We start from the raw sequence: 26598 nt of genomic DNA, 5'->3' as shown, positions 1-26598 counted from the left end.
AGAAGTGCATCTGCAAGTGTAACTTAATCCCATTTGATGTTCAGCAGGTGTGTAACGTATTAGGCATTCACTCTATTATTAGTAGGTGCTGCTCCAAGTGGAAGTAATGAGCGACCTCCTCATAGATACCGTGTTGGATTTTGCCCTTCAAAACACTGGTCCTGAAGGACAGAAATGTCCAACTTTATCTCGCATTACCATTGTCTGCTTTCTTCTTCCTCCTCTTCTGTGCTACCCTTGCCTGTGTATTGTGCTTACCTTGCACAGCACTGGCTATTAGGTTAGCCCAGTTAATTCAATGCTGACACCAGGTTTCTCCTCCTATATGTGCTGATCAATAATATCTGCCTGCTGCAAAATGTTTGCCTTTCTTTTGCTACTACTGAGATCGGCCAATGAAGGATGTTAACAGGGTGGTAAAACAGACGCAATCCAGAATCATGTTTCTGATTTCTGACCTCTGACTGCTCCTCTCCTCATGGGTACCCACCTCTCGCCACCAGCGCAGGCAAGGCTGTACGGAGGGCCACGCTGATGAACAGGAAAGTACAGTGCTTTTATAGCATTTTTAACTAAACTTGAATGACAAAGACATGTAGCTGTCCAGTTGGCCCAAAATATTTGGGAACCACCTGCAATTGCTCTCTTGCAAATGTCTTTTGTTCTTAGTCACCAAAGCTTTGAGTTTATGTATTTGAATATTTATTGCCTGTTAGATGCTCCACTACTTCAGGATTATTGCTTAATTAAACATCAATTTGCCTTATGCTTTCTTAATGTACTTTAGGATGAATGTATCCCTGTCTTCATTTATAATTTAGTCTTGTTTTATTTACGTTTGGGGTTTTCTGTTAGTAATTGTGTTTTCTCCCGTCTCTGGCTTTCTTTGCTCTTCTGAGGCAGATTGTTCATCTTTTCACTCTAGAGTCTGTTTGAAAAAACCTCATGGTGGTTCAACAGGTGGTTAAAATGTGCTGTTTCTCAAGGAAGAGAAAGGTGCATGCTCACTGACTATGTGTCTCTCTGTAGTAGGCAAAGGTGACACTGTGTCTCTGAAACAAGTTTCAGTGCTTATCTTCCTGGGAAGTTGAAAATCACATCTTTTATGTAAGGCCAGGTTTTATGCTTCTCTCACAGTATTGAGAACTGGTCCTCAGCTAGTGGCTGGCAATGAGACAGGTAGCTCATAAGTGATTCTTTCACTTATGCAGTGATATGAGTCTCAGCTGGATTTGTTTGTCCAGTTTAAGGACAAGGACCATTTAGAGAGAAAGTCCAGGGGAGACCATTAAATAAAAATTTTCCAAGAGCAAGGTGAGATTGCGCTACAACAGATTATCTTGGCGAGGCTGAGGTCTGCGTCTTTGAAGGATTTTATAAACAGATTGGACAGATATCTCTCAGAGGTGATAGAAGTGAAGAGGAAGATGAAGATGTGGACTAAATAACTCTAAAGAGTCCTCCCAGACCTCTGTTTTTCATGTTTCATAGTAGCTGGTGAAGGTTCCTTAGATTCCAAACGCCTTTGATGGTTAGATGTCTAGATAATTTTGTGGGTACATAGAAGACCTAGCTCCTTACATTATTTGGGGGTTCCTTCAATTACTGTCTGATACAAATGCATTAATAGTCGTGGGAACCAGGTCTCCAGCCCAGATGTCCCACAGAGTGCCTTAATCTTGAAGCCCCAGAACCAACCTGACCTTTTTTCCTTCTCTTCTTTTGCCCCACAACTGTCCCTCTCTGTCTTTTGGGCTGCACTGTAGTTTTCACTGGAGCACAGAGAGTTCCCAACTTGAAACACCATCTTGCCTGGCCGGTAGGAAACTCTCCTAGTGGCAGGTTCGGCCCCCATGGCTGAGACAGGTCTGGGATACAGGTGTATCAGACGAGCTCCAAAGTCTCTTCTGATTTTGCTCTGCTCTGAGAACTGGGAACTACAAAATATGTATCCCTCTCCATTTGCAATATTTACCTGATGGTGTCTTGATTTGTGGTTGATATTCCTGTGTCCTTCACACAGATCTCTCTTCCCTGCCTCCCTCCATACTCAGAGAATATGCATTAGTTCTCAGTGTGCTTGGCCTTGCCAGAGGCTTATCCGATTGCTTGTGTCTGAGGATGGGAGTCTCATTTATCATTAGAGTAATGAAGAAGTGCTCAAATTCCCTGATTTCCATTTCTGTTTGGCAGCTAATTGCATTATTTGAACAAGTCATATGATATCAGTACTTCAGTCTTCATAGCTGAAAAATGGGAAATACCTCGCTGGGCATTGAGGTAGGACTAATTACAGTTCTTAAAAATCAGAGTAATGAAAAGTGGGCCTCCAACAGAAGTGCTGGGAGAGGGAAGATGCAGCTAACCTTCTTTGGTATTGGTATTGCCAGTGGTTCCTCACAGGAACCAGTTTGTAGCCTGGATGACTGTTCTTTCCTGAGGCTCTCTTTAGCAAAGTGGCCAGTGGAGGCAAAGCAATGCTTTCTGTTCCCTTTGTATGGGAAGCAGCAGAGCTACAAATTTTTCCTGCCTGGATGCAGAAAGATTTCTCTGTATTCATTCCTTCTTTCCTACGTATCCACAAACACACATGCACTGCATACACCCAAGCAGCTATAAAATTTGGCTCCTCATTTAAAAGCAGCATGCAAATACAAAATGTTATTACCTATCTCCTTTAAAACAAACCAGTGCTGAGAATGAAAAACAAGCTTTTTGAAATAGTGTGGAAAGCACCCAAATTTACCACTTGGCAGTGGTTTGGATTTTCAATAAAGGAGCTTTCATGGAAACTGGGACTGAGTTACCAGGAAGATATTAGAAACACACACACCTCATTCTTGTATGTATAGCTTGCCACAGCTTCAATACAGAGATGACCTGCTTGTACTGGTTATACCTGTACTAGGACAACTGGGATAGCTTGACACAAGGCCATACAGCCGGACTCTCTGTACCTAGTCTGCCTAGTCCATGCTTCCTCCTGGGACCAGTTCCAGGCTCATACATCCCCTGAACCATGCCTGGGTACTGGCTGGGAGAGCTGTAGCTGGCACAGACCAGCAGCACACCAGGGAGTGTGATAGCAGTTACCCTGTATGGTAGCTGCCCGTCAGCATTCAAGACCTTGTCCTGTCCTGGTTTCATTTATCAGTTTAGACAAAGCTCTTGCATCCAGATAGGCAGCATGCTGCTGGAAGGAGCTGCTGGACCCACATGGGGGTTGAGTCAGTCCATTTCTTGATTCAGCTCTGGTTTGAGTTCAGCTATGACTAAACCTGTCCTGGTTCAGATCAGTAGAGGTTTCTCGAACTGGTTGGAAGAGGCAGGGCTGCAGCACAACATATTAGTCAGGAAAGGCTTTAATGCAGCAGGCAGATCCTGGTGCTGTATCACAGCTTCTCTCCAGCTTCCCAAATCCAGGACACAGGACTGAAAGGTTAGAGAGAAGCTGAGCCATGCACTGTGCTGGGACCAAGCAGTGCTGCTGAGGCAGAAGAGCTGAAAGAAGTAACTAACACCCCTTTAGACCTTTCTTCCCAAGCCCTGTTCCATAGAAAACCCACCTGCACACATACACACAAACTAAAAAACATCCAAACCTACAGCTCTGTGCGCAGAGATACACAGTCAGGCTTGCTGGAGAGAAGCACAGGTGACAAGGTGCTACTAGCAGTAACAGTAGCCCTCTGGGATGGAAGAATGGGATTTGAAGGTACGGTCAGGCTCCTTCCACTGAGAGCAGCTTAGTTTAGGCAGGTAGAGGAAGGCTGTGGGCTGTGCAGAACAGCAGCGTGGCACTGCAGGGCAGAAGCGAGGGTGTGTGGTACTGGCAAGTCCAAGATGTGGTATGCAGAGGAAAGGGAGAGAAGAGGATTGCCATTGCTCTGCGGATCCTACCTGTGCAAACAGCTCCCAGACTTAGCAGGTCCCTGCTGCAGACTGCTGTTCTTAACCAGTAACCAGAAATACTTCCTTTTCGTTCATACAGTTCAGATTCAGCAGAAACATAAAAGTAAGAAGTTTCAAGTCCCATACTCCACTTGAGAAAGCACAATGATTTGAACTGACTTTAAGCTAGAGTCTGGGTTCATTTTGACTCTTTAGGTTATAAGTTATACAGCCTGGCAGCAGTCTTTTCCCCCATGAGCCCTGATGTAGTTAATGACAGCTCACCGATGCCACTATTCCAGCATTCAGTCAGTCACCCTGCTAGAATAGGGGTTTTCTCTTCCTGCAAGAGTTTCACTTTGCTGCTCCTGCAATAAATGCCACCATCCAAATGGGTTTATACAGATGGGGATGGACCGTTCTGCTTCTGCAGAAAGTCCCAGGGAGCCAAGTTTAACTCCATCCCAAAATCTTTAGTTCCCCAGCACACTAATGGGGCTGAGCCACTGGGATCTCCTTTAACTGCAGATGTGGGAACAGGTTCTGCCCCTTCGTTTACTACACAGGCGTTTCTTAATGAAGTGCAGCACCTCTGAGTAATAAATAGTAAGTCTCACTGCTGAGATGCTCTGCTTATGCTCAGTTCGTGGTACCAAAATACTAATTACCAAACACCAGTTGTTCTGAGAAACATAAGTCAATGCACATTTTGCATCTACAAATAAGTGCTGATTTGTAGGAAACAGGCATAGCAAAAAGCACAAATAAACACCAGGAGCTCTGTTTACATTTAACACATTTTTATGTAAGCAATTATTTTAAGTGTCTACTGTTAAATATCTCGTTTTTAGTACAAATGGCTTTTCAGCTACTGGCATCAGCTCTTGTTTCTCATTTCAAAATTTTTGAACATCCATTTCAGAGCAACTGGGTAGTATTTCTCTTGTAGTCTACTAAGATTTTCCCTACATGATGTTAATTGCAGCATTCTTTCTTGTTGACATAAAGAGCATTACTGACATTTTCGATTGTTTCTAGCAGTGTTATTTACATAAAAAGACACATTGATTAGAAACTTCAGAGATTGGTTGTTTTGAAAAATAATTTCTCTTCTTACCCCATCCATACCTCCACTTGTAGCACATACTCCTTCTGACCAACACAAAATAATGAATCCTTCTTATTAGACATTCGGAAGTGACGGTTTTATTAAGCTGACTTTGTTTTGACCACTTCAGAAGAATTTTGGTGGACTGTTATAAAATTCAGGGAAGGTACATGTGATCTTTGGATTTGTTGTTTACACATTGAACAGCATAAAGCCTTTCTTCTACTTTGCTGTTATTGGCATTACAGCTGGAGAGTTGATCAAAAATACTATTTAGAGAAGCTTAGTGACTGGAATAATATTTCCAATATCCACATTCAGATAAAGAGAATGAATCTGTGTTTGAAACTGAGGGTAAACTTCTCTTCCTAGTTCCCTCAGATTACTTTTGTACTGATACTGTGGTTTTATGAGCTGTCTAGTTCTGCAGGTGGCATAGTATTTGACTTCAGCAGATTTGCAAGGTGTATTTAAAGGCATTGCTTTTAAACTGCATATGATTTTAATGAGAGGGAGAAGGACTTCTAGTGCTTCTTTTTTTAATAGCCCAAAATGAGAAGATATTGGCTAGGGACATGTGGCACTAAAGAGTCAAATGCCAACTGAGTGGACTGACTGAATGTTGTTTTGGACCATAATAGGAAAGAGAATTTAAATATCTTCTTCTGCTTTACAGGAATAGACAATCTCTGTGAGAGGGCTCTTCACATCCGCAAACTCCTCCTTACTTTGCCCAGGTCGGTCCTTATAGTGATGAGATACCTCTTTGCCTTCCTCAACCAGTAAGTGCTTTAGAATTCCTCAAGATACTGTATCTTTTATCTACCTTCCTCTGCTGGTATCAAAGTTTGTTGTGTTTACTCATATTCTGTGTAGAATTTACACTGAAGCTTCATTTAACGTAACAAATAATATTTTAATTGGCAATGAAAATAGAAGGAAAACAGCAGTTTTCATGCAAATTAGAATTCCATTTTTCCAAAACTGAGCAAAGTTGTAATAAGACTGAAATGGGGAGTGCATGCTACAGCAGTAAAGCAAGAAAAATAACACAGACAAACTGTAGCTACATTAAAAATAATTTACATAATTTAGAAGTAGAATTTTTCCTCATCTCAAGCTGATTTTAATCTCCTGGTGGGAAAAATAAACAACATATACAAGCAACACAGGCACCGCAAGCTACTTACTTGATGCTAGCCTCAACCAGAGAGAGACTCCGTGTTTCTGCTTATATTTTCTAGTAATGGGGCTACCAGTAAGGAGAACCTGTACCCCCAGTGTATGTTTTGATATAAACTAGTTGGATTTTCACATTGCAAAAGAAAGGCAGCTGCTGGAAGGAAGGATATGCGAGAAAGTAGACTTCATGCCTCCTTCATTCTCAAAAAACTTCTTCATTCTCAAAGAGAAAAGTAGAAGGCAGGCTGGATGATTACACTATGTTTCACCCTGCAGTCCCTCACAGCCCTCTCCAGTTTTGCAGACCCCAGTATTTTCACTGTTTACTTTGCAAAATGTTCTCTCTTCTGCCCTGATTCTAGCTCTTCTCTTTCTGCTGCCATATTGTCTGCTTCCTGTTATATCTGTTTTCACATTCCCTTTTCCTCTTTTTTTCCAAATTTGCCCTCTGCTCATTCAGTCTTTGGTACCTTCCCCATTTCATCCTTTTTCTGTCTGTTCCTACAGAAACGGTGGTTTTGCCAGCCTGTTATGTGCACGTCTGTATTCACAGCTGTTCTTGTTTCCTTTCTTCCAATAATTTGTGAACCACTTTCAAGCACTATTTAAAAGAGGGACATAGATCTCAAAGATGAAGTTTTATGAAAATAACCAAGTAGAAGAGGGAAGCACCACTCATTCCCCCAGCAGTGAGATGAGCTAAAGTGTGAATTCACTGAAAGCATGAATTCATCCCTCGTTAGACAGCAGACAATTCACACAGAGCAATGATGCTGTGTAAATACCTCAAAGGCTTCAGTCGCAGCTTCTCCTCCACTTAGACATACAGGTTGGCCAGAGTTATATGCAGTTACACTTGTTACATGGTCATGTTTGCTAAATCTGTGCTCTCTACAGGAACGCAGTTCAACAAGGGGGCTAAAGCCCTGACTGCCTCCAAACTGCTCCATCCACAGGAAAAAAAATCATATAGTTTGGCTTTCTGCAATCCCATTCTGCTTTGCTGTATGTATCATTGGGCCTGCTTGGCCACGTGGAGTCATCACACCTCATGACTTGAGATCATCAGGTCCAACCTGCTTAAAACTTCAAAAGTTAGATCAAGTTGCTCAAAGGCTTGTCAGGTCAAGCTTTAACTTTCTCCAAGGACAGAAATCCACAGCCTCTCTGGACAGCCTGTCCCAATGCTTAGTCACCCTTATAGTTAAGAATTTTTTCCTGCTTCCAGTAGGAATCTCCCTTGCTGCAACTTGTATCTGTTGCCTCTCATCTTTTTGCTGTGTACCTCCAAGAAGAGTCTTGCTCTATCTTGTCTATACCTCCCCTTTAGATAGTTGAAGGTTGCAGCTAAATTCCCCATTAACTTTCTCCTCTTAAGGCTGAACAACCCAGTTCCCTCTCCCTCTCTTTGTACTCATTGTGCTCCAGCCTCCTAACCATCTCAGTGGTCCTTCTCTGGACTCGCCCCAGTTTATCGATTTCTCTTGTACTGGAGTACAAGAGAAGTTCTGGAGGCCCAGAACTAGACACAGCACTACAAATACAGCTTCATGAGTGCCAAGGGGAGGGGAATAATCTCTTCCCTTGAGCTGTTGGGCTATGCTCTTCCTAATACAGCCAGGTATGCAATTAGGTTTCAACGCTGCTAGGGCGCATGTACTGAATCACGTCCAGCTTGTTGTCCAGCAGGACCCCACTGCTTTTCCTTGGGAGCTGCTACCCAGCCAGTCAGTTGAGTGTAGTAATGCCTGGGATTATTCTGTCCCAGGTGCAGGACTTTGCATTCATCCTCGCTGAACTTGATGAAGTTCCCATTAGCCCATTCCTCCGTCTTGTCAAGGTCAATCTAAGTGGCAACCCTGTCCTTCAGCATATCTATTGCTCCCTGCAGTGTGGTACCATCTGCAAGTTGGCTGAGTGTGCATGCCATCTGATCCATCAGGTCGTACATGAACATGTTAAACAGTATCGGCCCCAGTCACAACCCCTGAGGAACGCTGCACGTTACCAGCCACAAGCAGGACTTCTCATGTTTCATGATGACAGTTATCACCTTTGTTGCACAATCTTATACACATATAAAAGATGAAACAGCTTTATAAATCTGTAGAACAAGATATCTCCAATTAACACACAGGCTAGGATAACAAAACGTGGCATAAGAAAGGAAGAGCGTGATTAATTTTACAAGCAGGTTATGAAGGGAGTCATTTAGAAGGTTTGCCTCTTCAGTTTGTATTGTTTGTACGTGACAAACACTCTCCAAAATTCCCTTTCTAAAGGGAATATATTGCTGTATTTAAACACAAGCAGACATACTAATGCATTTACTGCTTCAAGGTGCAGAACAATACTGAGGTAAAGGGTGTCCAGTTTATGTTTGAATGGCCCTGCACAGAACTACTCAAAAGCCAGAGTTTCCCTGAGAAATGTCAGTGCTTTAAAATAGGGGAATAAAGAGCAACTTTTCATTCAAAATCAAAGTTGAAAACTGATAATGTTGAATTTTCTGGAGGAAAGAAAAGCATGCAAAAGTTGTTTAATAAAACTAAGTCTTTTGTTTGCATGATTCCAAGATGAACCTCCCATGGGATTTTCTGGGCAGAAGGCAAGGTGCTCAGGGATTTTAGGTTGCTTGGTAAAAACAGAAACTAGAAGAACCTTTGTAAGATCCAGGAACTGAGTTACCTCCAGAGGACAATTCAGTCTGCCTAAGTTTTATAGCCAGTGGATGGGAAAGATGCATCAAGGTCTGATGATAAATGGTAAGTGTGTATACCCATTTAGAATCCAGTCCACTTCGAGGATAAGCCCTGATGAGGTAGAAGCAGTAGCAGCTGATGCATTTTACATTAGCCCATTAGCTCAGTGTACACTAAACACAACAGTGTAGAAGCACATATATATGCACATGTACATACCAGAAACTCACTTTGTCATTTATATAGCCTATTGAAGAATCCCCCTTCCATTTTTTTGTTTTGTTATATTGTCTGGGAGTAAGTGTCAAGGAGAACAGGAAATCTCCACATTGTGAGGAAATTGAAATTTCTCAAGTTTTCAGAATAAGGTTAGTTGCAGTGGATAAGTCAATTTTTCTTGATTTTTCTATTATAACAGCCTTTCACAGTACAGTGATGAAAACATGATGGATCCGTACAACCTGGCCATTTGTTTTGGGCCAACACTGATGCCTGTTCCAGACATACAAGACCAGGTGTCTTGTCAGGCACACGTAAATGAAATAATCAAAACTATCATCATCCATCATGAAGCTATTTTTCCAGATGCTAAAGAACTTGATGGCCCAGTGTATGAAAAATGTATGGCTGGAGATGACTACTGGTAAGTCAGAGTATTATCCTTCTATCCCCTTAACAAAATCTTCAGACTGCTTGTCTGGTTGACTCCTGTGATCTAGAATGACTTTCACAAACTATAGAAATATGAAGGTAAGTGAGAGGAGCACTTATGTTCACAAGGAAAGTGTTAATTGTAAAACAAATGAAGAAAAGGCAATTGCAATGATCACAGGAGGTTTCCTGCAGCTTTTTGTGGAGGAAGCTCCCCTTGTGTTCAGCCAGAGGCAGGCAGACTTCCAGGTGTACAGCCAGAGTGCACAGCCAGATAGGAAACTCTAAGAGGTGAACTGCCTTAACCAATTTGAGCTTATGATACCAGACTCTTCCCCCCACTCCTTTCCTCTCTTAGCCACTTGCACACACCTTTCATAAATGAAAGGATTCAAAAGTTCTGACAACTTTTTAATGAATGAAGTTGTTATCTGAAGGACAGGTATGTTGACTTCTTCAATAATTATATATTCATAGCAGGGCATGAGAATTACTTTTCACATAAATTTATTACATTATAATAATTTTAAATAATGGTATGGAGGGGTGACATACTGGTTATTTGTGAAAGAAGTCAGTTACTCTGGACGGACTGGGAAGGACAGGGACTGAGGTTTAATGCCCACTGAAGCATCCATTTCATGCTGTGTTTTCTGTCTCTGCTCGACCTATTGTTTCTCTTCAGTGACAGCCCATACAGCGAACATGGTACATTAGAGGAAGTGGACCAGGATGCTAGTACAGAGCCCCATACCAGTGAAGATGGTATGTCTGTTACTTTATTGTGCCTTTGATAGGAATGAGTTTTACAGGTGTTTCATGCAGGAGACCTGCTTCCTTTCTTCATTGTGTGTTACTTGAAAGAAGAGGATTTCAGTTCTGGTGTTCTGTAGCAAAGCCACCATTTTTAATCCTGTTTGTTTGCTTTTTCACTCTGATCCATTTGTGTTTGGCCAGCTGTTTCCTTGTCCTCTCCTGGTTTGCCCAGTCACAGGAAGGGCAAGAGAGAAACTATTTCAGTCAGCAGATATTATTTTCTGATATAATGTTACATTTTTGGAGACCCTTTATCTTTTGTCTGAAAAAGCTAAACTTATCAAAAGTGTGTCTTTGAATTTTTTAACTAAAAAATAATTGCCACTCAGTATGCCGCATTTTGATACAAATTTAAAAGCTATGCCTTCTAAAGGATTTATAAATGTTGAAAAGCTTGTGGATACCCCCACAGTAAGACTTCTGAACAATAGTCCTTCACTAAACATTAATCACATTCACTCTGACAGTTCTGGGTACTGTGGGTAGCCATGAAGAAACTGATGCATCTCTATTAGGTTAATTCTTTTTAGCCAGGTCTCCTAAATAAATAAGGTTTATTTGACTGTGGCTTATGTCAATTGAGTCATCCCTCAGATATCTCACCCAGTAATTTCTGAACTCATTGGCCAGCTTCAGTCAAATGAACAGATGTAAAGAGGTGTCAAAATTGTTAAATACCTACACGTTTCCTGTCATTTAATAGCTGGTTAGCGGTGAAGGTTTCAAAATAATGCTCCCTGCAGAGAAGAGCTGCCATGTGAGCTCACTGCATATCTGACCAGCTGCAACCCAAGCAGAGCAACCAGCACACGTGCACTGAGAAGCAGCAGGAACAAAAGCCACCTCTTGCCCTTCTTGGAGGATGCATGGAAGGATGAAGAGGAGGAGATGGAAAGGGGGAGAGGGGAGGAAAAGAGCTACAGCAGCAGAGAAGCAAAATATTTAAAAAAAAATTTAAAAGAACGTCATGAGTGATGCTGGATAGGAGCTGGGATGATTGCCATAGGGAAGGGGAACAGGAAGGTGTATCTATAGGAAGGCTGGCTATGCTGGTCCCATTGCACACAGAACAATGTAAACAATTGTTCCACTGTAGCAGTACCCGTCTGCTTTGTCACGTAGACCAGCCAGCGGTGACAGATCGCCTGTCTCTTCCCCTTCACTGCGGTGAGGAGGGGCAGGCAGAGTCTGTCAATGCAGCATAGTGGAGAGGGGCGACATTTGTCTGGGCAGGCACCACATAAAGGGAAAAAACTGAGGATAGAAGAGAAGTGTACGTTAATCTTACGCCTGGGATATCTCCCCATGCCTGAACCCACCATAGGAAATACAGACGGTTTTACAGGCTGGCTTGTAGGGGGGTCTCTCTCAACAAGCTCGGTGAAGATGATAACACCGCAATCTGTTCTTTCTGCAATACAGCTCCACAAAATGGTGTGAACAAACTTATAATTTACACCTTATTTTTCCAAGACAGTGCAGCTATGCTTTATTATAAGAATTCCTCCTGCTGCTGGAGGTATCGAGCAAGAGCAGAGCCTGAAGATAGGCACAGTCTGTCTGGCTCTCGTTCAGATAGCGACGTGCAGGTGGATGCACCAGCTCCATACATAGAGGCCAGCTGCTGTGGCAAAAGCAAGTGGGGCCCATGACCAAACTGAGAGAAAGTACGGAGCAGGCATGGAAGAGATGTACAGCTTTTCAGCACTGATCCAGAGAGGTTACTTTAAAACTGTGCCTAGAAAAGATGAAAACATTGGCAGGATCCAGAGAAGTAGAGCCATGCAAATTATGGCTATGGAAACATCACACAGTGCATCATCTGGGCCTGGATAATCTTGGGCTCCACTCAAGTGCTGTGCTGTGGTGGTTAGTAGTAACAGCCTCACATTACTGTTGTGGTGCTACCTGTGTTAGGACTGTGTCACTGATGGAGACAAACCCTGAAGAGAACAGCTGCCAAAAGAAGAGCGTTCTGGTAAAAGATTAAATTACTCAGAACATGGTTTTTGGTTCACCAGATTGTCTAGCAGTTTAATTCTAGTTGCCCAATCACACCTTCTTAATGAATTCAGTTCTGAAAGGAAGCAGGCATTTGTATTTACAGTGAAATAATTGTTAGCACAGAAATATTTGTGATTTAGGGAAATACTGTTGCAAAGATGAAGCCTGGATTTGCATATAAACCAGTTTTGGCCATCAGTTCTCAGCCTGCAAGCTCTAATCCATTTTTTTCCATTGATAGACTTTCCGTTATAATAGGATGTTTTTCTAATGTAGGTTACAGACATTTGCATTAAATGAAATGCATTCACCATCTCTTTATATGTATATTCATGTGTCTGTCCCTTGGACAATTCCTTCTATAAAATATTCATGGTGCCCAATATGAGACTAGGTGATAATTTTACAGCTTGAGTATTGAATCTCATGAGAATCACTGACTGACCTGGGTGGACAAAGAAAAAGCTTTCACTAAAGGGTTTGGAATATTTTGGTGGTTTAATACGATTGTTTCATTGATTATAAGCTCGATGAGTCAGTGCCAGTTATATGTGGGGAGAGAGAAAGGGAGGCACAGCAGTGTTGTTCTGTGCTTGCTGGTATTGATCGTACATATGGTACTTATGTATTTCCCTCTGTTAGGAGATAGATGAAGCAGATTCTATAAATGCAATTTTTTTTAGAAAATTTGATTAGTTTTATGCTAAAATGTCCTAGACATTCCCAAGACCAAGCCGCTAACCCCGTAGGAATTACTGGCTTATTGAAACATAATCCAGAGGCTATGGTCAAAAGCTAAAGGATTTATTTTTCTACTTTAGTTGTTGTTTTTATAAGAATTATCTGCTATATAAAGTTAAACTGCAAGTGAGTCACTGTGCCTACTAGAATAAACCCACCCGTAGTGGCTGGCTGAGTAGTACTAGGAATGTTTAATTACAAATTACAAAACAAACAGATTTTTTTCAATTTAAAAAAAAACAAAATATGTCTGCAGAAGTAAAACCTGGAAGCTTGGGGAAAAGAAGATTGGGACTTATAATTGAGCATATAAATACTTTATAACTGCTGAATTTTAAGCATATAAATCTCCTTTTTTTTCCTAAGGCTACTCACATGTTCATATATTTCTGTTGATCACTGGAAGGGGAAGAGGGAAGGAGGAAGAGGCATGTTTCACTGTAATGTTTTCAGTCTTTTTTAAATGTGCAGAATGTATCCCTATTAAGGAAAACACATAAGTTTATTTTTTCTCTTAAATTTGGAAATTAAATTTAATTTGTGAGGTTTAGACCATTTGGACTCAAGTTGAGGCACAAATAAATCTATCTATATCTAATTTTGCTGCAGAAAACCTTTACCTGATAGTGCCTCCTAGGTGAGGATTCAAAGGATATTATTTATGTCTTGCTCAAGGAGTTTTTAGAATATTTTCTTTACCTTTAAGTTACTGGAGATTTTTTATTCTTGTTGGAGGCGTATGAAAAAGGGGTTGTTTTCAAAGGAAGTAAGAGAGAATTTCCTGAGGAAGTTAAACAGATGGGTTATTTCTGCTGGAAAAACACACATACCATTAATATCATACTGTTCATAGATATCTCATAAATATGGGGTAGAAAATGAGACAGTAGGTCTGCTGAAAGCAAAAATTACAGGGACATGTAAGGTTGTAAGTTACTGTTGTGTCCCCAACATGTACTATTTTTACTGCTTTTCAGCAGTTCATGCTGGGATCAACATTTTGCCAGATTCTGTTCTGTCAACACCTTGCAACATTTCTTTGCTTTTGTTGTTCCCCAGTCAGGGAACTGCTGTCTTGAGGACAAGAGCCTGAAATTGCAAAGTCACTGTTCTTTGGTGGGACGCAGAAGAGGATAAACACGTCAGGAGCTAGCGTATTCCCAGGGAATTGAGAACATACTGTATTCCAGACAGGCAGGGCACATCTGGGGTAACTGGGGAAGCACAGAGCAAGAGCAACTGCTAACCCCTCGCAAAAGCACAGGGGGTGGTTTCCCCTCTCCCCTTAGCTCCTTGTGCCCTGGGGTGCAGAGAGCAGCACAGCACCGCTTTAAAGCCACCGCCTTTGCAGGGAGGTTAGTACCACATCTGGCCCTCCGGTTGTAAGAATAAAACTGGCACCTCCGTTTTGTATGCCCTTTCCCCTCTCCAGAGCTGGTGGATCTGGACAGATCTGCTTGCCCTTAAACCTTGATTTTTAAGCACAATACACTGTAATGTGCCACCAATAATAGTAATAATATTAACAGAATTTGGGGTCATAAGTAAAAAAGTGAGAACAGAACTTGCTGATTAACAGGGTCGCTAAAGCTTTTCCCACAGTTCTTCAGTTTGTCCTAATTTTTCACTTCCATATCTCTGCCTGAATCACTAGGGATGATAGCTGGTGAGATCATACATGTCATCAAGTACTTCTTGCCGTTGTAGGCAAATGCCCCCAGGTATGGGCAGAGGAATGCAATTATGTTTCCTTCCAAGCTGTCAATTTTACTGTTAGACATTACACTTCACTTTCATGCAGAATTTGAGATACAGCTCCCAAATTTCACCTTTCATCACCTTTGCTTCTGTGAAAAATGCTTGTCTGTCATTCAGTAACCTTGATATTAAATGGCTTAGCTTTTCAAAATGCATTTATTTCTAGGAGTAACTGTCATGCTATTTTGGTTTTAACTATTAAAGCTTGACTTGTAAAAAGGTGAATTAGTATTTAAGAAATAAAATGAGAATACTGTTTGCTATAGGAAACTGCTGTCCATGTAAAAGGAGCGCCCAAGCAAGCAAAAGGCCCCTTTCAAAATAATAAAATCCATCTGAACTTACTTCTGAAGTTCCTTTAAGGAAAACTGTGTGAGATGTACCAAGCTTTCCTCCATGAGGAAGTAGGGTTTGTTACCCAGGAAATCTAACAAATGTGTCTCAAAAGTCATATCTGTTATCAGTACCTTACCGGCTCCTACAGCTGTTTCCAATGGGGCAACTTCCTTCAGGCAGCTGAGAAAGTGTTTAAATCTGTAGTGAGGTCCAGGACATGGGAGAACACAAAAGCAGACTCTCATCTTGCACTGCTCTTGCATTACTCTAATTCCACTAAGGGAGATGGAGCTATTTCTAGTTTAGTCCATTAAATTGTAAACAAAAAGAGATTTAGACCTGTATGCACAAGTGTGTGATACTATATCGCCTGTTGAAATTAATGTGGAAACAGGAAATGCCATAGCTAATCAGTTTAGAGGTTTATCAGTGAGTCCAGTGTCCATAACCGTTATCAGTTAGCTTCAGAGAAGGTCAATGAAAAACAAGTACAGGCACTTAGGCATTTGCCTACTTGTTGTAAAGGGGTTTTTGTTTGTTTGTTTGTTTGTTTGCTTGCATTTTTAATTCTTACCCATTAGTGGGTGACTTTCTCTCTGAAACCTGGGAGCTTATGCTTCCACTCTTTCATAACCCATAATTTACATCAAATGCAAATGTGTGTTCATACAATTGTCCAGTCCTTTTTTTAATTCTACCTGAGATTAGTAGTATCTTCTTATAACGAATTCCACAAGCTACAAGCATGATGTGTGTAAAAACAGCATTTCCTTTTATCGGTTTATATTATTGCCATTTGATTTAATATCACTTTCTAGTATGATGCAAGATAAACAGGCATGCTTAATTTACTTTTTCTTCACATGGCAATGTTGTTTTTCCATGCCTCTAATCGCTTTGTCACATCTGTACTTTCTGTCAGAGATGTATTTTAGATATATTCTCTAGAAATGAAAACATGATCGTATATTAGAATATATCACTATTACATATATCAGCATTAAAATTTTCCAAATTCTCCAAAAATACCACTATATGCCCTCTCTGGGAAGTTTCTGGTTTTGTAACTCCTGACTAACCAAAATGGACTGCAGTTTGTCACTGACGGTTCTTAACCTGACTGCATTAGCAGCAAACCACAGCACAACCTTCTACAGACTGGGCAAGTTATTAAAAAACAGCTGCAAACTGTAACCTCAATAAAGGTACCAGCATTTTGTTTTCATGCTGCAGGATGAAGTTAATTTTAAAAAGACATTCCCGCACAAAATGTTGTCATAAAGGGGCAGTGGTTTTTATTATAAGTCTGGTTCTTCGGGGAATTACAGCCTCAGTGATTTTAATTTGCACCAGACAGGAAGTTGCTATGCTAGTCATTAGCCCAGATGTTAATTTCCATCTAAATATTGCTCTAATTATGTAAAGAAATTTGTCATTTCAGGAGCTCTACTTTGAGTTATTCAGATCAACAGAGTGTGTGATTTTTAAACCAGTATTTTGCAGGTTTTCCTTTATGTTTTGAGACTGCAATGACAAATTTTAATCTGCTTGAGCTCAGGTGCATTTGGTTTTGAGCAGAAGCAGCTAGATGTTGTTAAAATCACAGCTGTTTCACTGATGTCAAGGGGATACTCTGACATCTCTGATGCTGCCTGCAAGTAGTTGTTCAGAAGGGGCCCTTCACCGACATCAATTCATTTCTGAACCCAGCACAAGTTACAGACTAGCATCCTTTAGCAGTGTAAGCCTGAATTTACCAGAATATTGAGGGAAGAAAATGTGGGTTTAGTTTCATCCTTGAAAGACAGGCTTTTAAAAAAAAGTAATCTTTTATTATTCCTTGATGGAAAGGCTTTACCACACTGTGTGGAGACAAGTTAGGACTGCTGTAAGCAGTGTTTGACTTCAAAAAATACCGAGCTCCCCAGAAGAAGCCAGAGGAACATGGGATGTTGGAACAGCCAGAAGTGCCTTAAGCAATTTCAGGCCACACAGGGACTGCCCTTGCATAGGAGTCATCTTTAGGTGGTCTGGATCTGTTTGCCTTACCCAAGAGGACATCAGAAGAAGCTTACGCATATTCAAGTACTAGGCTAAGTATTATGTAAAATACTAGGTTTTCACTGGGTCTGCACAGTCGTCACATAAAAGATGGAAATCTCATAGTTTTAGGATTTAAAAGCTGTTAACACAGCCCAATTAGGCAGCGCATCCCTGCTCATGCAGAGGGAAATCCTGCCTGTTCGTTCCTTTGCCACTGCAGGTGTTAAAGACACTCCTGTTTACTTCTGCTGTATCACATGTTGCTTCCTCAGATCTCTTAACTATTCACCTGCGTTTGTTCATCTTATTTTCAGAGGTCTTCGTTGCCTCGTCTCCATCCCATTCCCCAGCCATGAAAGAGCCGTTGCGTCAGGAGGTGGAGGGCTCTCTCCCACCACCAGCTATTGTAGTCATAACTTCAGTTCTGTTCAGTTTTCTGCAGCGTCCAAAGCAACCCAGATGTTTCACAGTTGGGCACAGGCTGATCATATTTCTGTGTAAGGGACATATAACCACTGCCTGAAGTCTGCCTTAGCTCAGCTGATCTCTGTCAGCTCTGCACCATAATGAGTGCTGAGTAAAAGAAATATATGAGTTTTATGAAACCAAATTGAGCAGATAAGCCTATCTGGAATCTGATATCCGTTCTTTTTCCCTCCCCCTACCCAGAGTGCGAGCCTATAGAAGCTATAGCCAGGTTTGACTACGTTGGAAGATCTGCACGAGAACTGTCTTTCAAAAAAGGAGCTTCCCTTCTTTTATATCATCGAGCGTCTGAAGACTGGTGGGAAGGAAGGCACAACGGGATTGATGGCCTTGTTCCTCACCAGTACATAGTGGTGCAGGATATGTAAGCAGTGTCTAGTGTGACAGTGTTCTTGGTGGGGTATAAAAACATGTTGAAGTTGTTAAGAAAGTAATTCCCACATGGAACAGTGCTTTGAAGGCTCAGATAGGTTAAACATTTGCCTTCTAAGCAGGCTGTCTCTGTATTGCCCTGAATTGACAGCTCTTAACCAAAAGCTATTGCTAGGCTAAGCTGCTTTGTTTATGGATATGTTCCCAATACATTAAGAGACAGCTGCTGCTGCACCTATTTTAGTTAGACTGTCTCTTTTCAGCAATTGCTGACATTTAACTTCAGAATAACAGGGGTTGGAGGAATGCAGCCCTGAACTTTTGTTGTTTTATAGTATTAAGCATGTGCTTTGCCAAACATGACAAAGTTCCCGCTTACTGAAAGTTACAGTCAAAATGTAAAGAGCTCAGTAAACAGAAGGATTATCGGCAATTTTTGGAGACCTGAAGGGACTGCAGTGCATCATAACATGCCTGCTTCTCATTTCTTAAGGGGATTAAAAGCTGGGAGTGCCAAGATGCTCTCTGTCACATCTAACTCACTTCTCACCTCACCGTGTGTTTTGTTCAGGGATGATACTTTCTCAGATACACTGAGCCAGAAAGCAGACAGTGAGGCCAGCAGTGGGCCGATAACCGAGGACAAGTCATCATCAAAGGACATGAACTCTCCCACTGACCGTCACTCTGACGTGTATTTAGGAAGGTAAGCTTGAGCATAACAGGTTTGCAGCAGCACTCAGAGCTCACAGTTCAAATAACACAGCAATTACTTCTTCATGTGCTTATGGTGGGTCATGACAACTTATCCAATGAGCACTTCTCCATTCGTGCAGGCAAAGAAAGAGATCAGAACCTCCCGCTCCTCTGAGACGCCCTGGCAGAAGCAGTGATGGTCATTGCCCAGTGCACCCACCGCACGCTCTCTCCAGTTCATCCGTGGAGTTGGGTTCCCCCAACCTGGCAACTCACTGCAGTCCCCGAGCCCTCCTGCAGAATCGCAACCTCAATGCAGACAGCCCTGAAAGGAGGCGTAGACCTGGGCATGGCAGTCTCACCAACATCAGTAGGCACGATTCTCTGAAGAAGATTGATTCCCCTCCAATTAGAAGATCTACATCATCTGGTCAATACACAGGTTTCAATGACCACAAACCACTGGACCCAGAGTCAATAGCTCAGGTTTGTGTCTTTTTTTTTTTTTTGTTACTCTCTCTGCTTTTCTGAGAAGCAAGTCTCAGTGAACAGCATAGCACAGAGCACATACAGATTTTCTTGGAAAAAGCACACTAGTAGGAGTATATGTGTAGAATATTTTACTTAGCTTTCTAAACAGAGAGCATGGGAAAGACAATGCATTAAGGTATCCTGGATGGAAGAAGCACAAGGGGGAACAGACATTGCAGAAGCAATAAAAAAAAATTATTTCCCTTTATACTGTAATGAAATTGCCTCTGCCACCCAGAACACTCGGTGAATGTATGATTACAACAGTTATGTAAATCTCTGTGCTCTGATGAAGGCTGGCCTAATCTAACTTGCATAATTAGTGTTCAATTATTTCTTGGTATTATAGTATGCAGAAAAGTGCTGTGACTGGCTAGCAGTGACCTTTGCAATTGAAAACACAGATTTGTATTTCAGAGTCTTGTGGACATCACATAGCTTTCATATAGTTTTGTTGATTTGATGCTTGTGGTTGTGCCTAAGAACACCAGGTGCAAGAAGTTACACCTGCATAAATCATGGGTCATCTTATTCCTGTGGGAACAGTCACAAGTCTGTTTCCTGGCAGGGAAGAGATGAGAAGGGTGGAATAGGGAGCGTCCAATCATCAGATTGTTCTGTTGTACAAAGCTGGTAACAGTCAGGTCTTGAGCAAATAGATAGCACTGTCTTCAAAACTCAATTTTGACTAGGTAGTATAACATGATTACTAAGGGCACCCTGAAGGTACAATATGATTATGAAAGTATTCTACTACAGAGCTGTCATTCATATTTTAAAATTTAATGTACTGATAATGCTTGCTTTCAAACTCTGCTTCTAATGAGGGATAGAAGGGACAGTCATGGTTGGTTCAGAAATTTGAACCAGATATTAGAGAGTTAGAAAATGTAAATGTTATTACTGTTTTCTTTTACTCTAATTTATTTATTTACTTTCCTTGAGCTACACACAGTGCTGTTTGGCTGAAGCTAATCTTTTTCATGCCTAGACTAGTGATTGTTTGGCAGTGAGAGAACCTGAATTTTGATTAACTACATGAAAGTTACTGTGAGCAAGCAGGGAGCACCAGATATTTAACCCCATTTAACTATTTAACTGTAGCTCAGTACCACTAAAAAGTAGTAAACTAATCTTGGCACATTCTTTTAGCATTTGTATCAGAAGTACTGATAGGAAAAATACTTTCTTAGGTGAGCTCGCTGAACAATGTCTGGTATTTTTTTCTTCCTAAAATTTAACTGAGAGAAACAGGAGGAAAGAGGATTTGACAGACACACAAGCCTCATTTCCTTAGGAAACCAATCTTATAATCTCTGTAAGGGAATATTGATCCTGAACACCCTAGGGACTATATGAGGTGTGCAGTCAACCAAGAATTAGGAAATGGACTAAAATCTTAACAGCTATCAGTACCCAAGAGATGACAGAAATCATCACAATTAAAAAACAAAGATGTTGCTAAGCAAATGTCCATTCTCCTAACAGTTGCTTAGTAAAACAGTTTGCGGGGTTTGTTTTGTTGTAGCTGAATTTTGACACTCTAACATTGGGTAAGCAGAAAAAATATTTGTAGTGTTCAGCCAAAGCTGCCATCTTGCCAATTACAGTCTCTCTTAAATGAATCTGGTGGAAATTGGCTTTAGAACTATAATATTCATTAAAGAGGAGATGGTTTGCGTATCAATTCAGGCGTTTTCCACCCCCTTCCCCTGCTCCTTCTGTCCTTTGCATTCAGTAGCAACTGTACTGACGTGCCGCTCTCTCTGTGCGCTCACCCAGGACATCGAGGAGACGATGAACACAGCGCTGAACGAGCTCCGGGAGCTGGAGCGGCAGAGCTCGGCAAAGCACGCCCCCGACGTGGTGTTGGACACCCTGGAGCAAATGAAAAACACCCCCACCCCTGCCACCTCCACAGAGTCACTGAGCCCCCTCCATAGCGTAGTTTTACGGAGCTCCGAGCCTCAGATTCGCCGTAGCACGAGTTCTTCCAGTGACACCATGAGTACTTTCAAGCCCATGGTGGCCCCTAGAATGGGAGTGCAGCTGAAACCTCCTGCTCTTAGGCCAAAACCTATTGTTCTTCCAAAAACGAATCCTAGCATAGGACCTTCCCCTCCTTCCCAGGGTCCAGCAGACAAATCTTGCACAATGTAAAAAGCTCAGCCACCCACAGCACATGGCTGGGCTATGCTAGGGAGAGGAATGGATTAATGATAGAAGTCAGGGTTCCATAACATCATTTGTTCATGTTTATAACTGGAGAGGCTTTGTTTTTCAGTGTTTTTGAATGTATTGGCTGAAACTAGCTACATTAACATGGGCATTTGTATTTTGTATGGTTTCAATTAAAAAAAAATGGACAATTGTGCATCATTTTAAAATACAAACATAAACTTACTTGAAAACTTGATGCTGCACCATTTATAATAAAAACAACACAGATCACAAATAGCTTGCCACGTTGTACCATATTTCACAATCTTACTGTAGGTACATCGTAAGAGATCCTGCACAAAACTAAGGGGCAGGGGGAATGTAAGGGACGTGGAACCTCTGATTTCTAGGTCACCAAATCTCAAGCAGGTTACTAAGAACTGAAATCTAGCAAGTGGTCTGTGTGGAATGTCTAAGTCATCCCAGGCCACATTTTCTTATTTAAAACACACCAAAAAAAACCCTCACACACTCACAGTTGGCACCATGTTTTAGCATTCTTGTTGGCAATCTTACTAGAGACAAGTGCTGAATAAGTATGGAGATCACATTACTCTCACCAATAAAAAGCATCATTCTAAGTCACAGTTAAAGCATATCTCCAGGATAGTGTAAAGAAGCTCCTTTTGCTGTCCTCTATAATAGTGTACCTTTTTCATGAAGCTGGAACTTCTTTCTCTGATACTACATTTTCACAAAAGTTTAATCCATTTGAAGTTCACAGTTGAGTGAGCCAGGCTCTGGGGAGTGTTTGAGTCTGTCGGTCCATTTGGCAGGGTGGTAGGAGATTAAAAGGATCAACTATACAGTAATTCAGCACAGTGTCCCATTGACTTTATTGCTTAGTGTCCAATTAAAAACATGATCTGAGTTGTAATAGTCGGAGGCGTTTCAAGCTGACCTAGCGCTGCTGCTCATCTTACACAGTACAAACAATGTGCTCATTTCCTCAGTTATGCTGACTACAGCAAGAAAGGGGCCTCTCCGAAGATGGACTAACTCCTGCCAACTGTGCAGGGGTCAGGCGCAGGACAGACAGCTGATTTTCTGCCACCTAGGTTCAAGCTGACTGAAGTTTTCCATACCATTTTTCCCCTTTTTCTTTTAATGACAGAAATCAATACCTGTCTCATGTCTGTGTGTGAGTGAAGACTGTCAGCTTTGCTTAGTGCTCTGTTGTTAAACTTTGTTACGTGTGAAGTAAATGTACAGCTGTTTTGCACATTACAACACTAAGCCATACTATTATTTCTGTGAATTATATTTGCCAACATCCAGTCCATAAAATAAGTTTCATTGAAGAAGAGGGGGAGGAAAAATCAGTTGAGGTCTACCTACAGGAGCACAACTGGCTTTAAAAGATCTGTCTTTCCTCAAATTATTTGTTATATTAAGATCTCATCAGTGGAAAGCTTTAAGTTGTATCACTCACTATACATAAACAATTGAATTAGGAGGGGGAAGAGTAGCAACAAATTGGGTAAACATAATTACCAAGGTGACAGGAGTAATTTCCTGTTGTTATTTAGGAGCTGCCTATTCCTGCTCTGGTTTACGCTCTGTAGATAGGTAATGCAAGGCCCCTGGTCTGAAAAGCATCCCATGAACTGCATCCACGAGCCAAACTGGCAGGGCTGTTCCCACTGTTCCTGGTATTTGCAACCCTGCAAAGCTGGCTGCAGATGCTCCATGTGGCTCAGTGGGGTTGTCAGCTGCAAGATCGTACTCCACCGCAGTGGCCTGTGCAGGCTCAGTGAGTGAAAAACCACTGACTGTGCCCCAGCCCAAGCAGGGTAACTCAGTTCATGTTGCCTCTCCATCCTTCTTGGCTGGACCGTCCAGTCCTTAACTGCAGGGCAAGGGCCAACGTCCCAGGTACAGACTAACACTCGTCCCTAGGGCTGGCCACTTGTTCAGAAAATATTTTCAAGTAGTTTCCAAATTTACTAGAATCAGTGGAGCAAACTGGAATTTCAGCTTTCATTTACATGCAGTTTTAGTCTAGCATTTTTAAAATAACTTACCTGGCATAATTGAGCTGGATACCTGTATCTTTAAATTACATAGGGAATTTTGTATGTTTAAATAACTGTACTGGACTCCGTAATGCTTATATTAGAAATTGTTTAGCAAAAGAAATTATTAGAAACAGTGCATTTAGTGAATGCATCCACTTAGTGCATTCACACAGTTAAATGTGTAGTTTGATGGTTATTATAGATACTTAAGAGTATAGTAAGTGGATATGTAACAGGAAAGACTGATACAACTACAGGCGTACTAAAGGGTAACTCCTGCACACCTAATCAAATCAGTATTGTCCTTTACTGTCAAGTTTGATAAATTGCAGTACTGGTAGCTTCCTGCTTGTTGACTGTTACCTAATTGTGTCAATGTACATCTGTAGTATGTACATGTGAAAGTGCCTTTAAATTTTAGAGGAGCTTTAGCCTTGCTCTTGTACTGTTGCATTTCCATTGCACCCTTCCCTGTTCTTGTACGGCTGCATTCCCATTGCATTCCTTCCATTCGCAAAGAACAAATAACAACATTGAAAGTTCACGGTTCTGGAAGAGAAATGTACTGTTAATCTGTTGTGACAATGCACTTTTATGTATAGTACTGTACATTTTGGCATGTACCATTACAAGCTTCAGTATACATTCAGGTTTGTTCCTCATAGTGTATCTTTATAATAAAGAAGCTAGTTCTGTCTGTGTGTGTAGTTTTGATGGGTAAACCTCCATATCTTTGGGGGAGGGAGGGGCACAGATACAGGTTGTCTTCAATAGACCAGAATAACCATGCCAATACGCATGCTGCTGTAACTGGCTCCAGCAAATCCTGAATGCTCTTCTCTGCACTGACTGAGGTTATGAAAGTTAGACTGATTACTCTGAAAGAGACATAGCAAATGGTTAGCCACAAATCCAATGTTGTCAAGGATGATTTCTGTGGCTTGGAATATGCCTACCCAGGTGGGCCTGCCTTCAGAGGGGTTTCTTTTCAACCTGGGAATATTATGGCAGAGAGCCATAGAGGGAATAACTTATTTTTTCATTTAACCAAGGGCTTTGGAGGAGGAAAACCAACCTGGATCAAGATTTCCAATCCTTGCTTTTAAGAAGTAATAAGGGGCAGCAGCTAAAGGGTCTGGTTGTTGTCACCTCTGTGTTGTGGTGTAGGAGCATCACCTGGCCAGAGAGGAGAAGGAGACCCCATGTGGAGGCAGCACAGGGCATTACGCTGCAGCGCCTCTCGCCTGCACCCGCCACCAGCGTTTGGGGTGAAGCGTTTGTTGCAGATGCTGAAAGCTTCACGGTCTGCAACCGTTTGCAGGCTCGTCCATCAGCCTGTGGCGACAGCCTTTGTACCTCAGTGGCCAGTGACCTACTTTAGGTATTTCTTCTTGTCCTCTGCTGCACAAAAGAAGCCTAAGAAATGAAGGAAGGGAAGGCAAAGGTCATCCATCATTCAAGGTCCTGCATACTCCAGAGCACGCATAACCTAATTTCCACAGTCAGCCCTTACAGTGGTAGGGACAGAGGCTTCTGGGCAGCCTTCAATCAATTTTCGAATAAATAAGAAAACACAAGAACAAGAGTAGCCTCCTGATGTTTAACTTGATATTTAAGTAAGTTTGGTGTTACACTGTTCTGACTTTTTAATTTGCTGCCAGGTTTTGTAGTGAAAAAAGCCTAGCTTTGATAGAGGCAGCCAAAGGTTTTGGCAGATGAATAGGGAACCATTGACTTTACAAGCCCTTAGGAAAGCAAAAAGGGGATGATTTGTTTCGCTGAGAGAAATGTATGAACAGAATATGATCAGTGATGAAAGCCAATAGCAGCAATGAAAATGGTGTGATTAGCCCTCCAGGTTAAACTAGGCAGGTCACCTCTCTGAAAAAATCACTGTTTCGAGCCATGTGCCAGCTCCAGGACATGGCACTGCTCCAGTCTGCACAAGTTCCTCCTCAAATGGAGGAAGGAAATCTCAGGTGCTCTGGTGCAGGTTTTAAATTCTCATTAGTAGCGATGGGTAATTGATTACTTATTCTGAGGCTCACTGACCTGCCCAGAAGGAGCCATGGTCCTTCTATTTAAGTAATGGCTACTTAGTGGGGTGAGCCTTTACATTAGTTAGGCAAAACTGCAATCTAGGTGGTACGGATACACAGGGAACAATTAAAACTTGAGTAAGTATTAGCTAGAAATGGTATAGAAAAATACTGTTACATTTTCCATGCATTAGTATTACTTTTTCCATGAACTCGGCTCGTGGGGGGAAAAAAAATTACAATCTATGAAAGGACAGCTAGATCAATAATTTAGCACTCTAAAGTCCAATTAGCTAACGCAGCTTGATTACACTAAAAAAAACCCAAAACCTGCTTCTGCTCACTTACTTACTTACACATGCCACTATTGGTAAAGCGTGCTTGCCAATCCATTACAGCTGTTTCCCCTTGCTGGCTGCCTGCAACCAGGCCACGGCCCCAGCACGCGGCTCCCCGGCCCAGAGGAGACCACCGCGTCCCTGCGGTCACAAGCAACCAACTCCAAGTGAGCGGTCATGTTTAGCCATAGAGAAATTTAAGAACAATAGACACTAATTTTGCTTGGGTGAGAAAGAGCAGAAGGCGGCTCTCACTTCAGATGCCACCGGCAAGGGAGCTGCGGTGGCCCAGCGTGTGAAGCGCGGCTAATACTGCCAGCTTCTCCCCAGCAGGACAACTCCAGCAGAGGCGGTGGGACCGCACAGCCCCGCGAGGGGGCCCGGCACAGCCGAGCCGCTGGCACCAGGGCTGCAGCCCCGTCTGTCGCCCCCGGGCTCGGTGCTCCCTGCAGCGCCCGCGCCGCAGCGGCACCGGAGCGACACCCGCCTCTGGCCCATCGCCCCTCTCCTCCCGTCCCGGCGCCCGGCAGAACGGCAACCCGAGAACAGTATCGCATCATCTGCTCTGATCCCAGCGGTCGTATTGGGTTTACAGTGATCAACAAGGGCAAAACTGGCAGAGAGAGGGGGAAAAAAAAGGCAGGTCGGAGCCCGGGCGATCTGATG

At 42.1% G+C, this 26598-nt stretch overlaps 1 protein-coding gene across 3 annotated transcripts in view; it reads left to right on the top strand.

Annotated features, from left to right (window-relative positions):
* Positions 1-24252, top strand: part of SRGAP1 (SLIT-ROBO Rho GTPase activating protein 1) — a 149524-nt gene extending 125272 nt beyond the window's left edge. For 2 of the 3 annotated variants that reach the window (XM_067314158.1, XM_067314145.1), the window contains exons 16-22: positions 5676-5781; positions 9302-9526; positions 10220-10299; positions 17902-18082; positions 18662-18796; positions 18927-19272; positions 21100-24252. In XM_067314158.1, the coding sequence (XP_067170259.1) occupies positions 5676-5781; positions 9302-9526; positions 10220-10299; positions 17902-18082; positions 18662-18796; positions 18927-19272; positions 21100-21477 (1451 nt within the window). In that variant the 3' untranslated portion in view covers positions 21478-24252. The remainder of the gene's footprint in view (positions 1-5675; positions 5782-9301; positions 9527-10219; positions 10300-17901; positions 18083-18661; positions 18797-18926; positions 19273-21099) is intronic. The other variant, XM_067314151.1, reaches the window with a different exon arrangement.
* Positions 24253-26598: the final 2346 nt, after the last annotated feature.

The sequence above is a fragment of the Apteryx mantelli genome, chromosome 1, assembly GCF_036417845.1.
Source record: "Apteryx mantelli isolate bAptMan1 chromosome 1, bAptMan1.hap1, whole genome shotgun sequence".
NCBI classification, from domain to species: domain Eukaryota; kingdom Metazoa; phylum Chordata; class Aves; order Apterygiformes; family Apterygidae; genus Apteryx; species Apteryx mantelli.
This window is presented reverse-complemented; position numbering and strand designations above follow the sequence as displayed.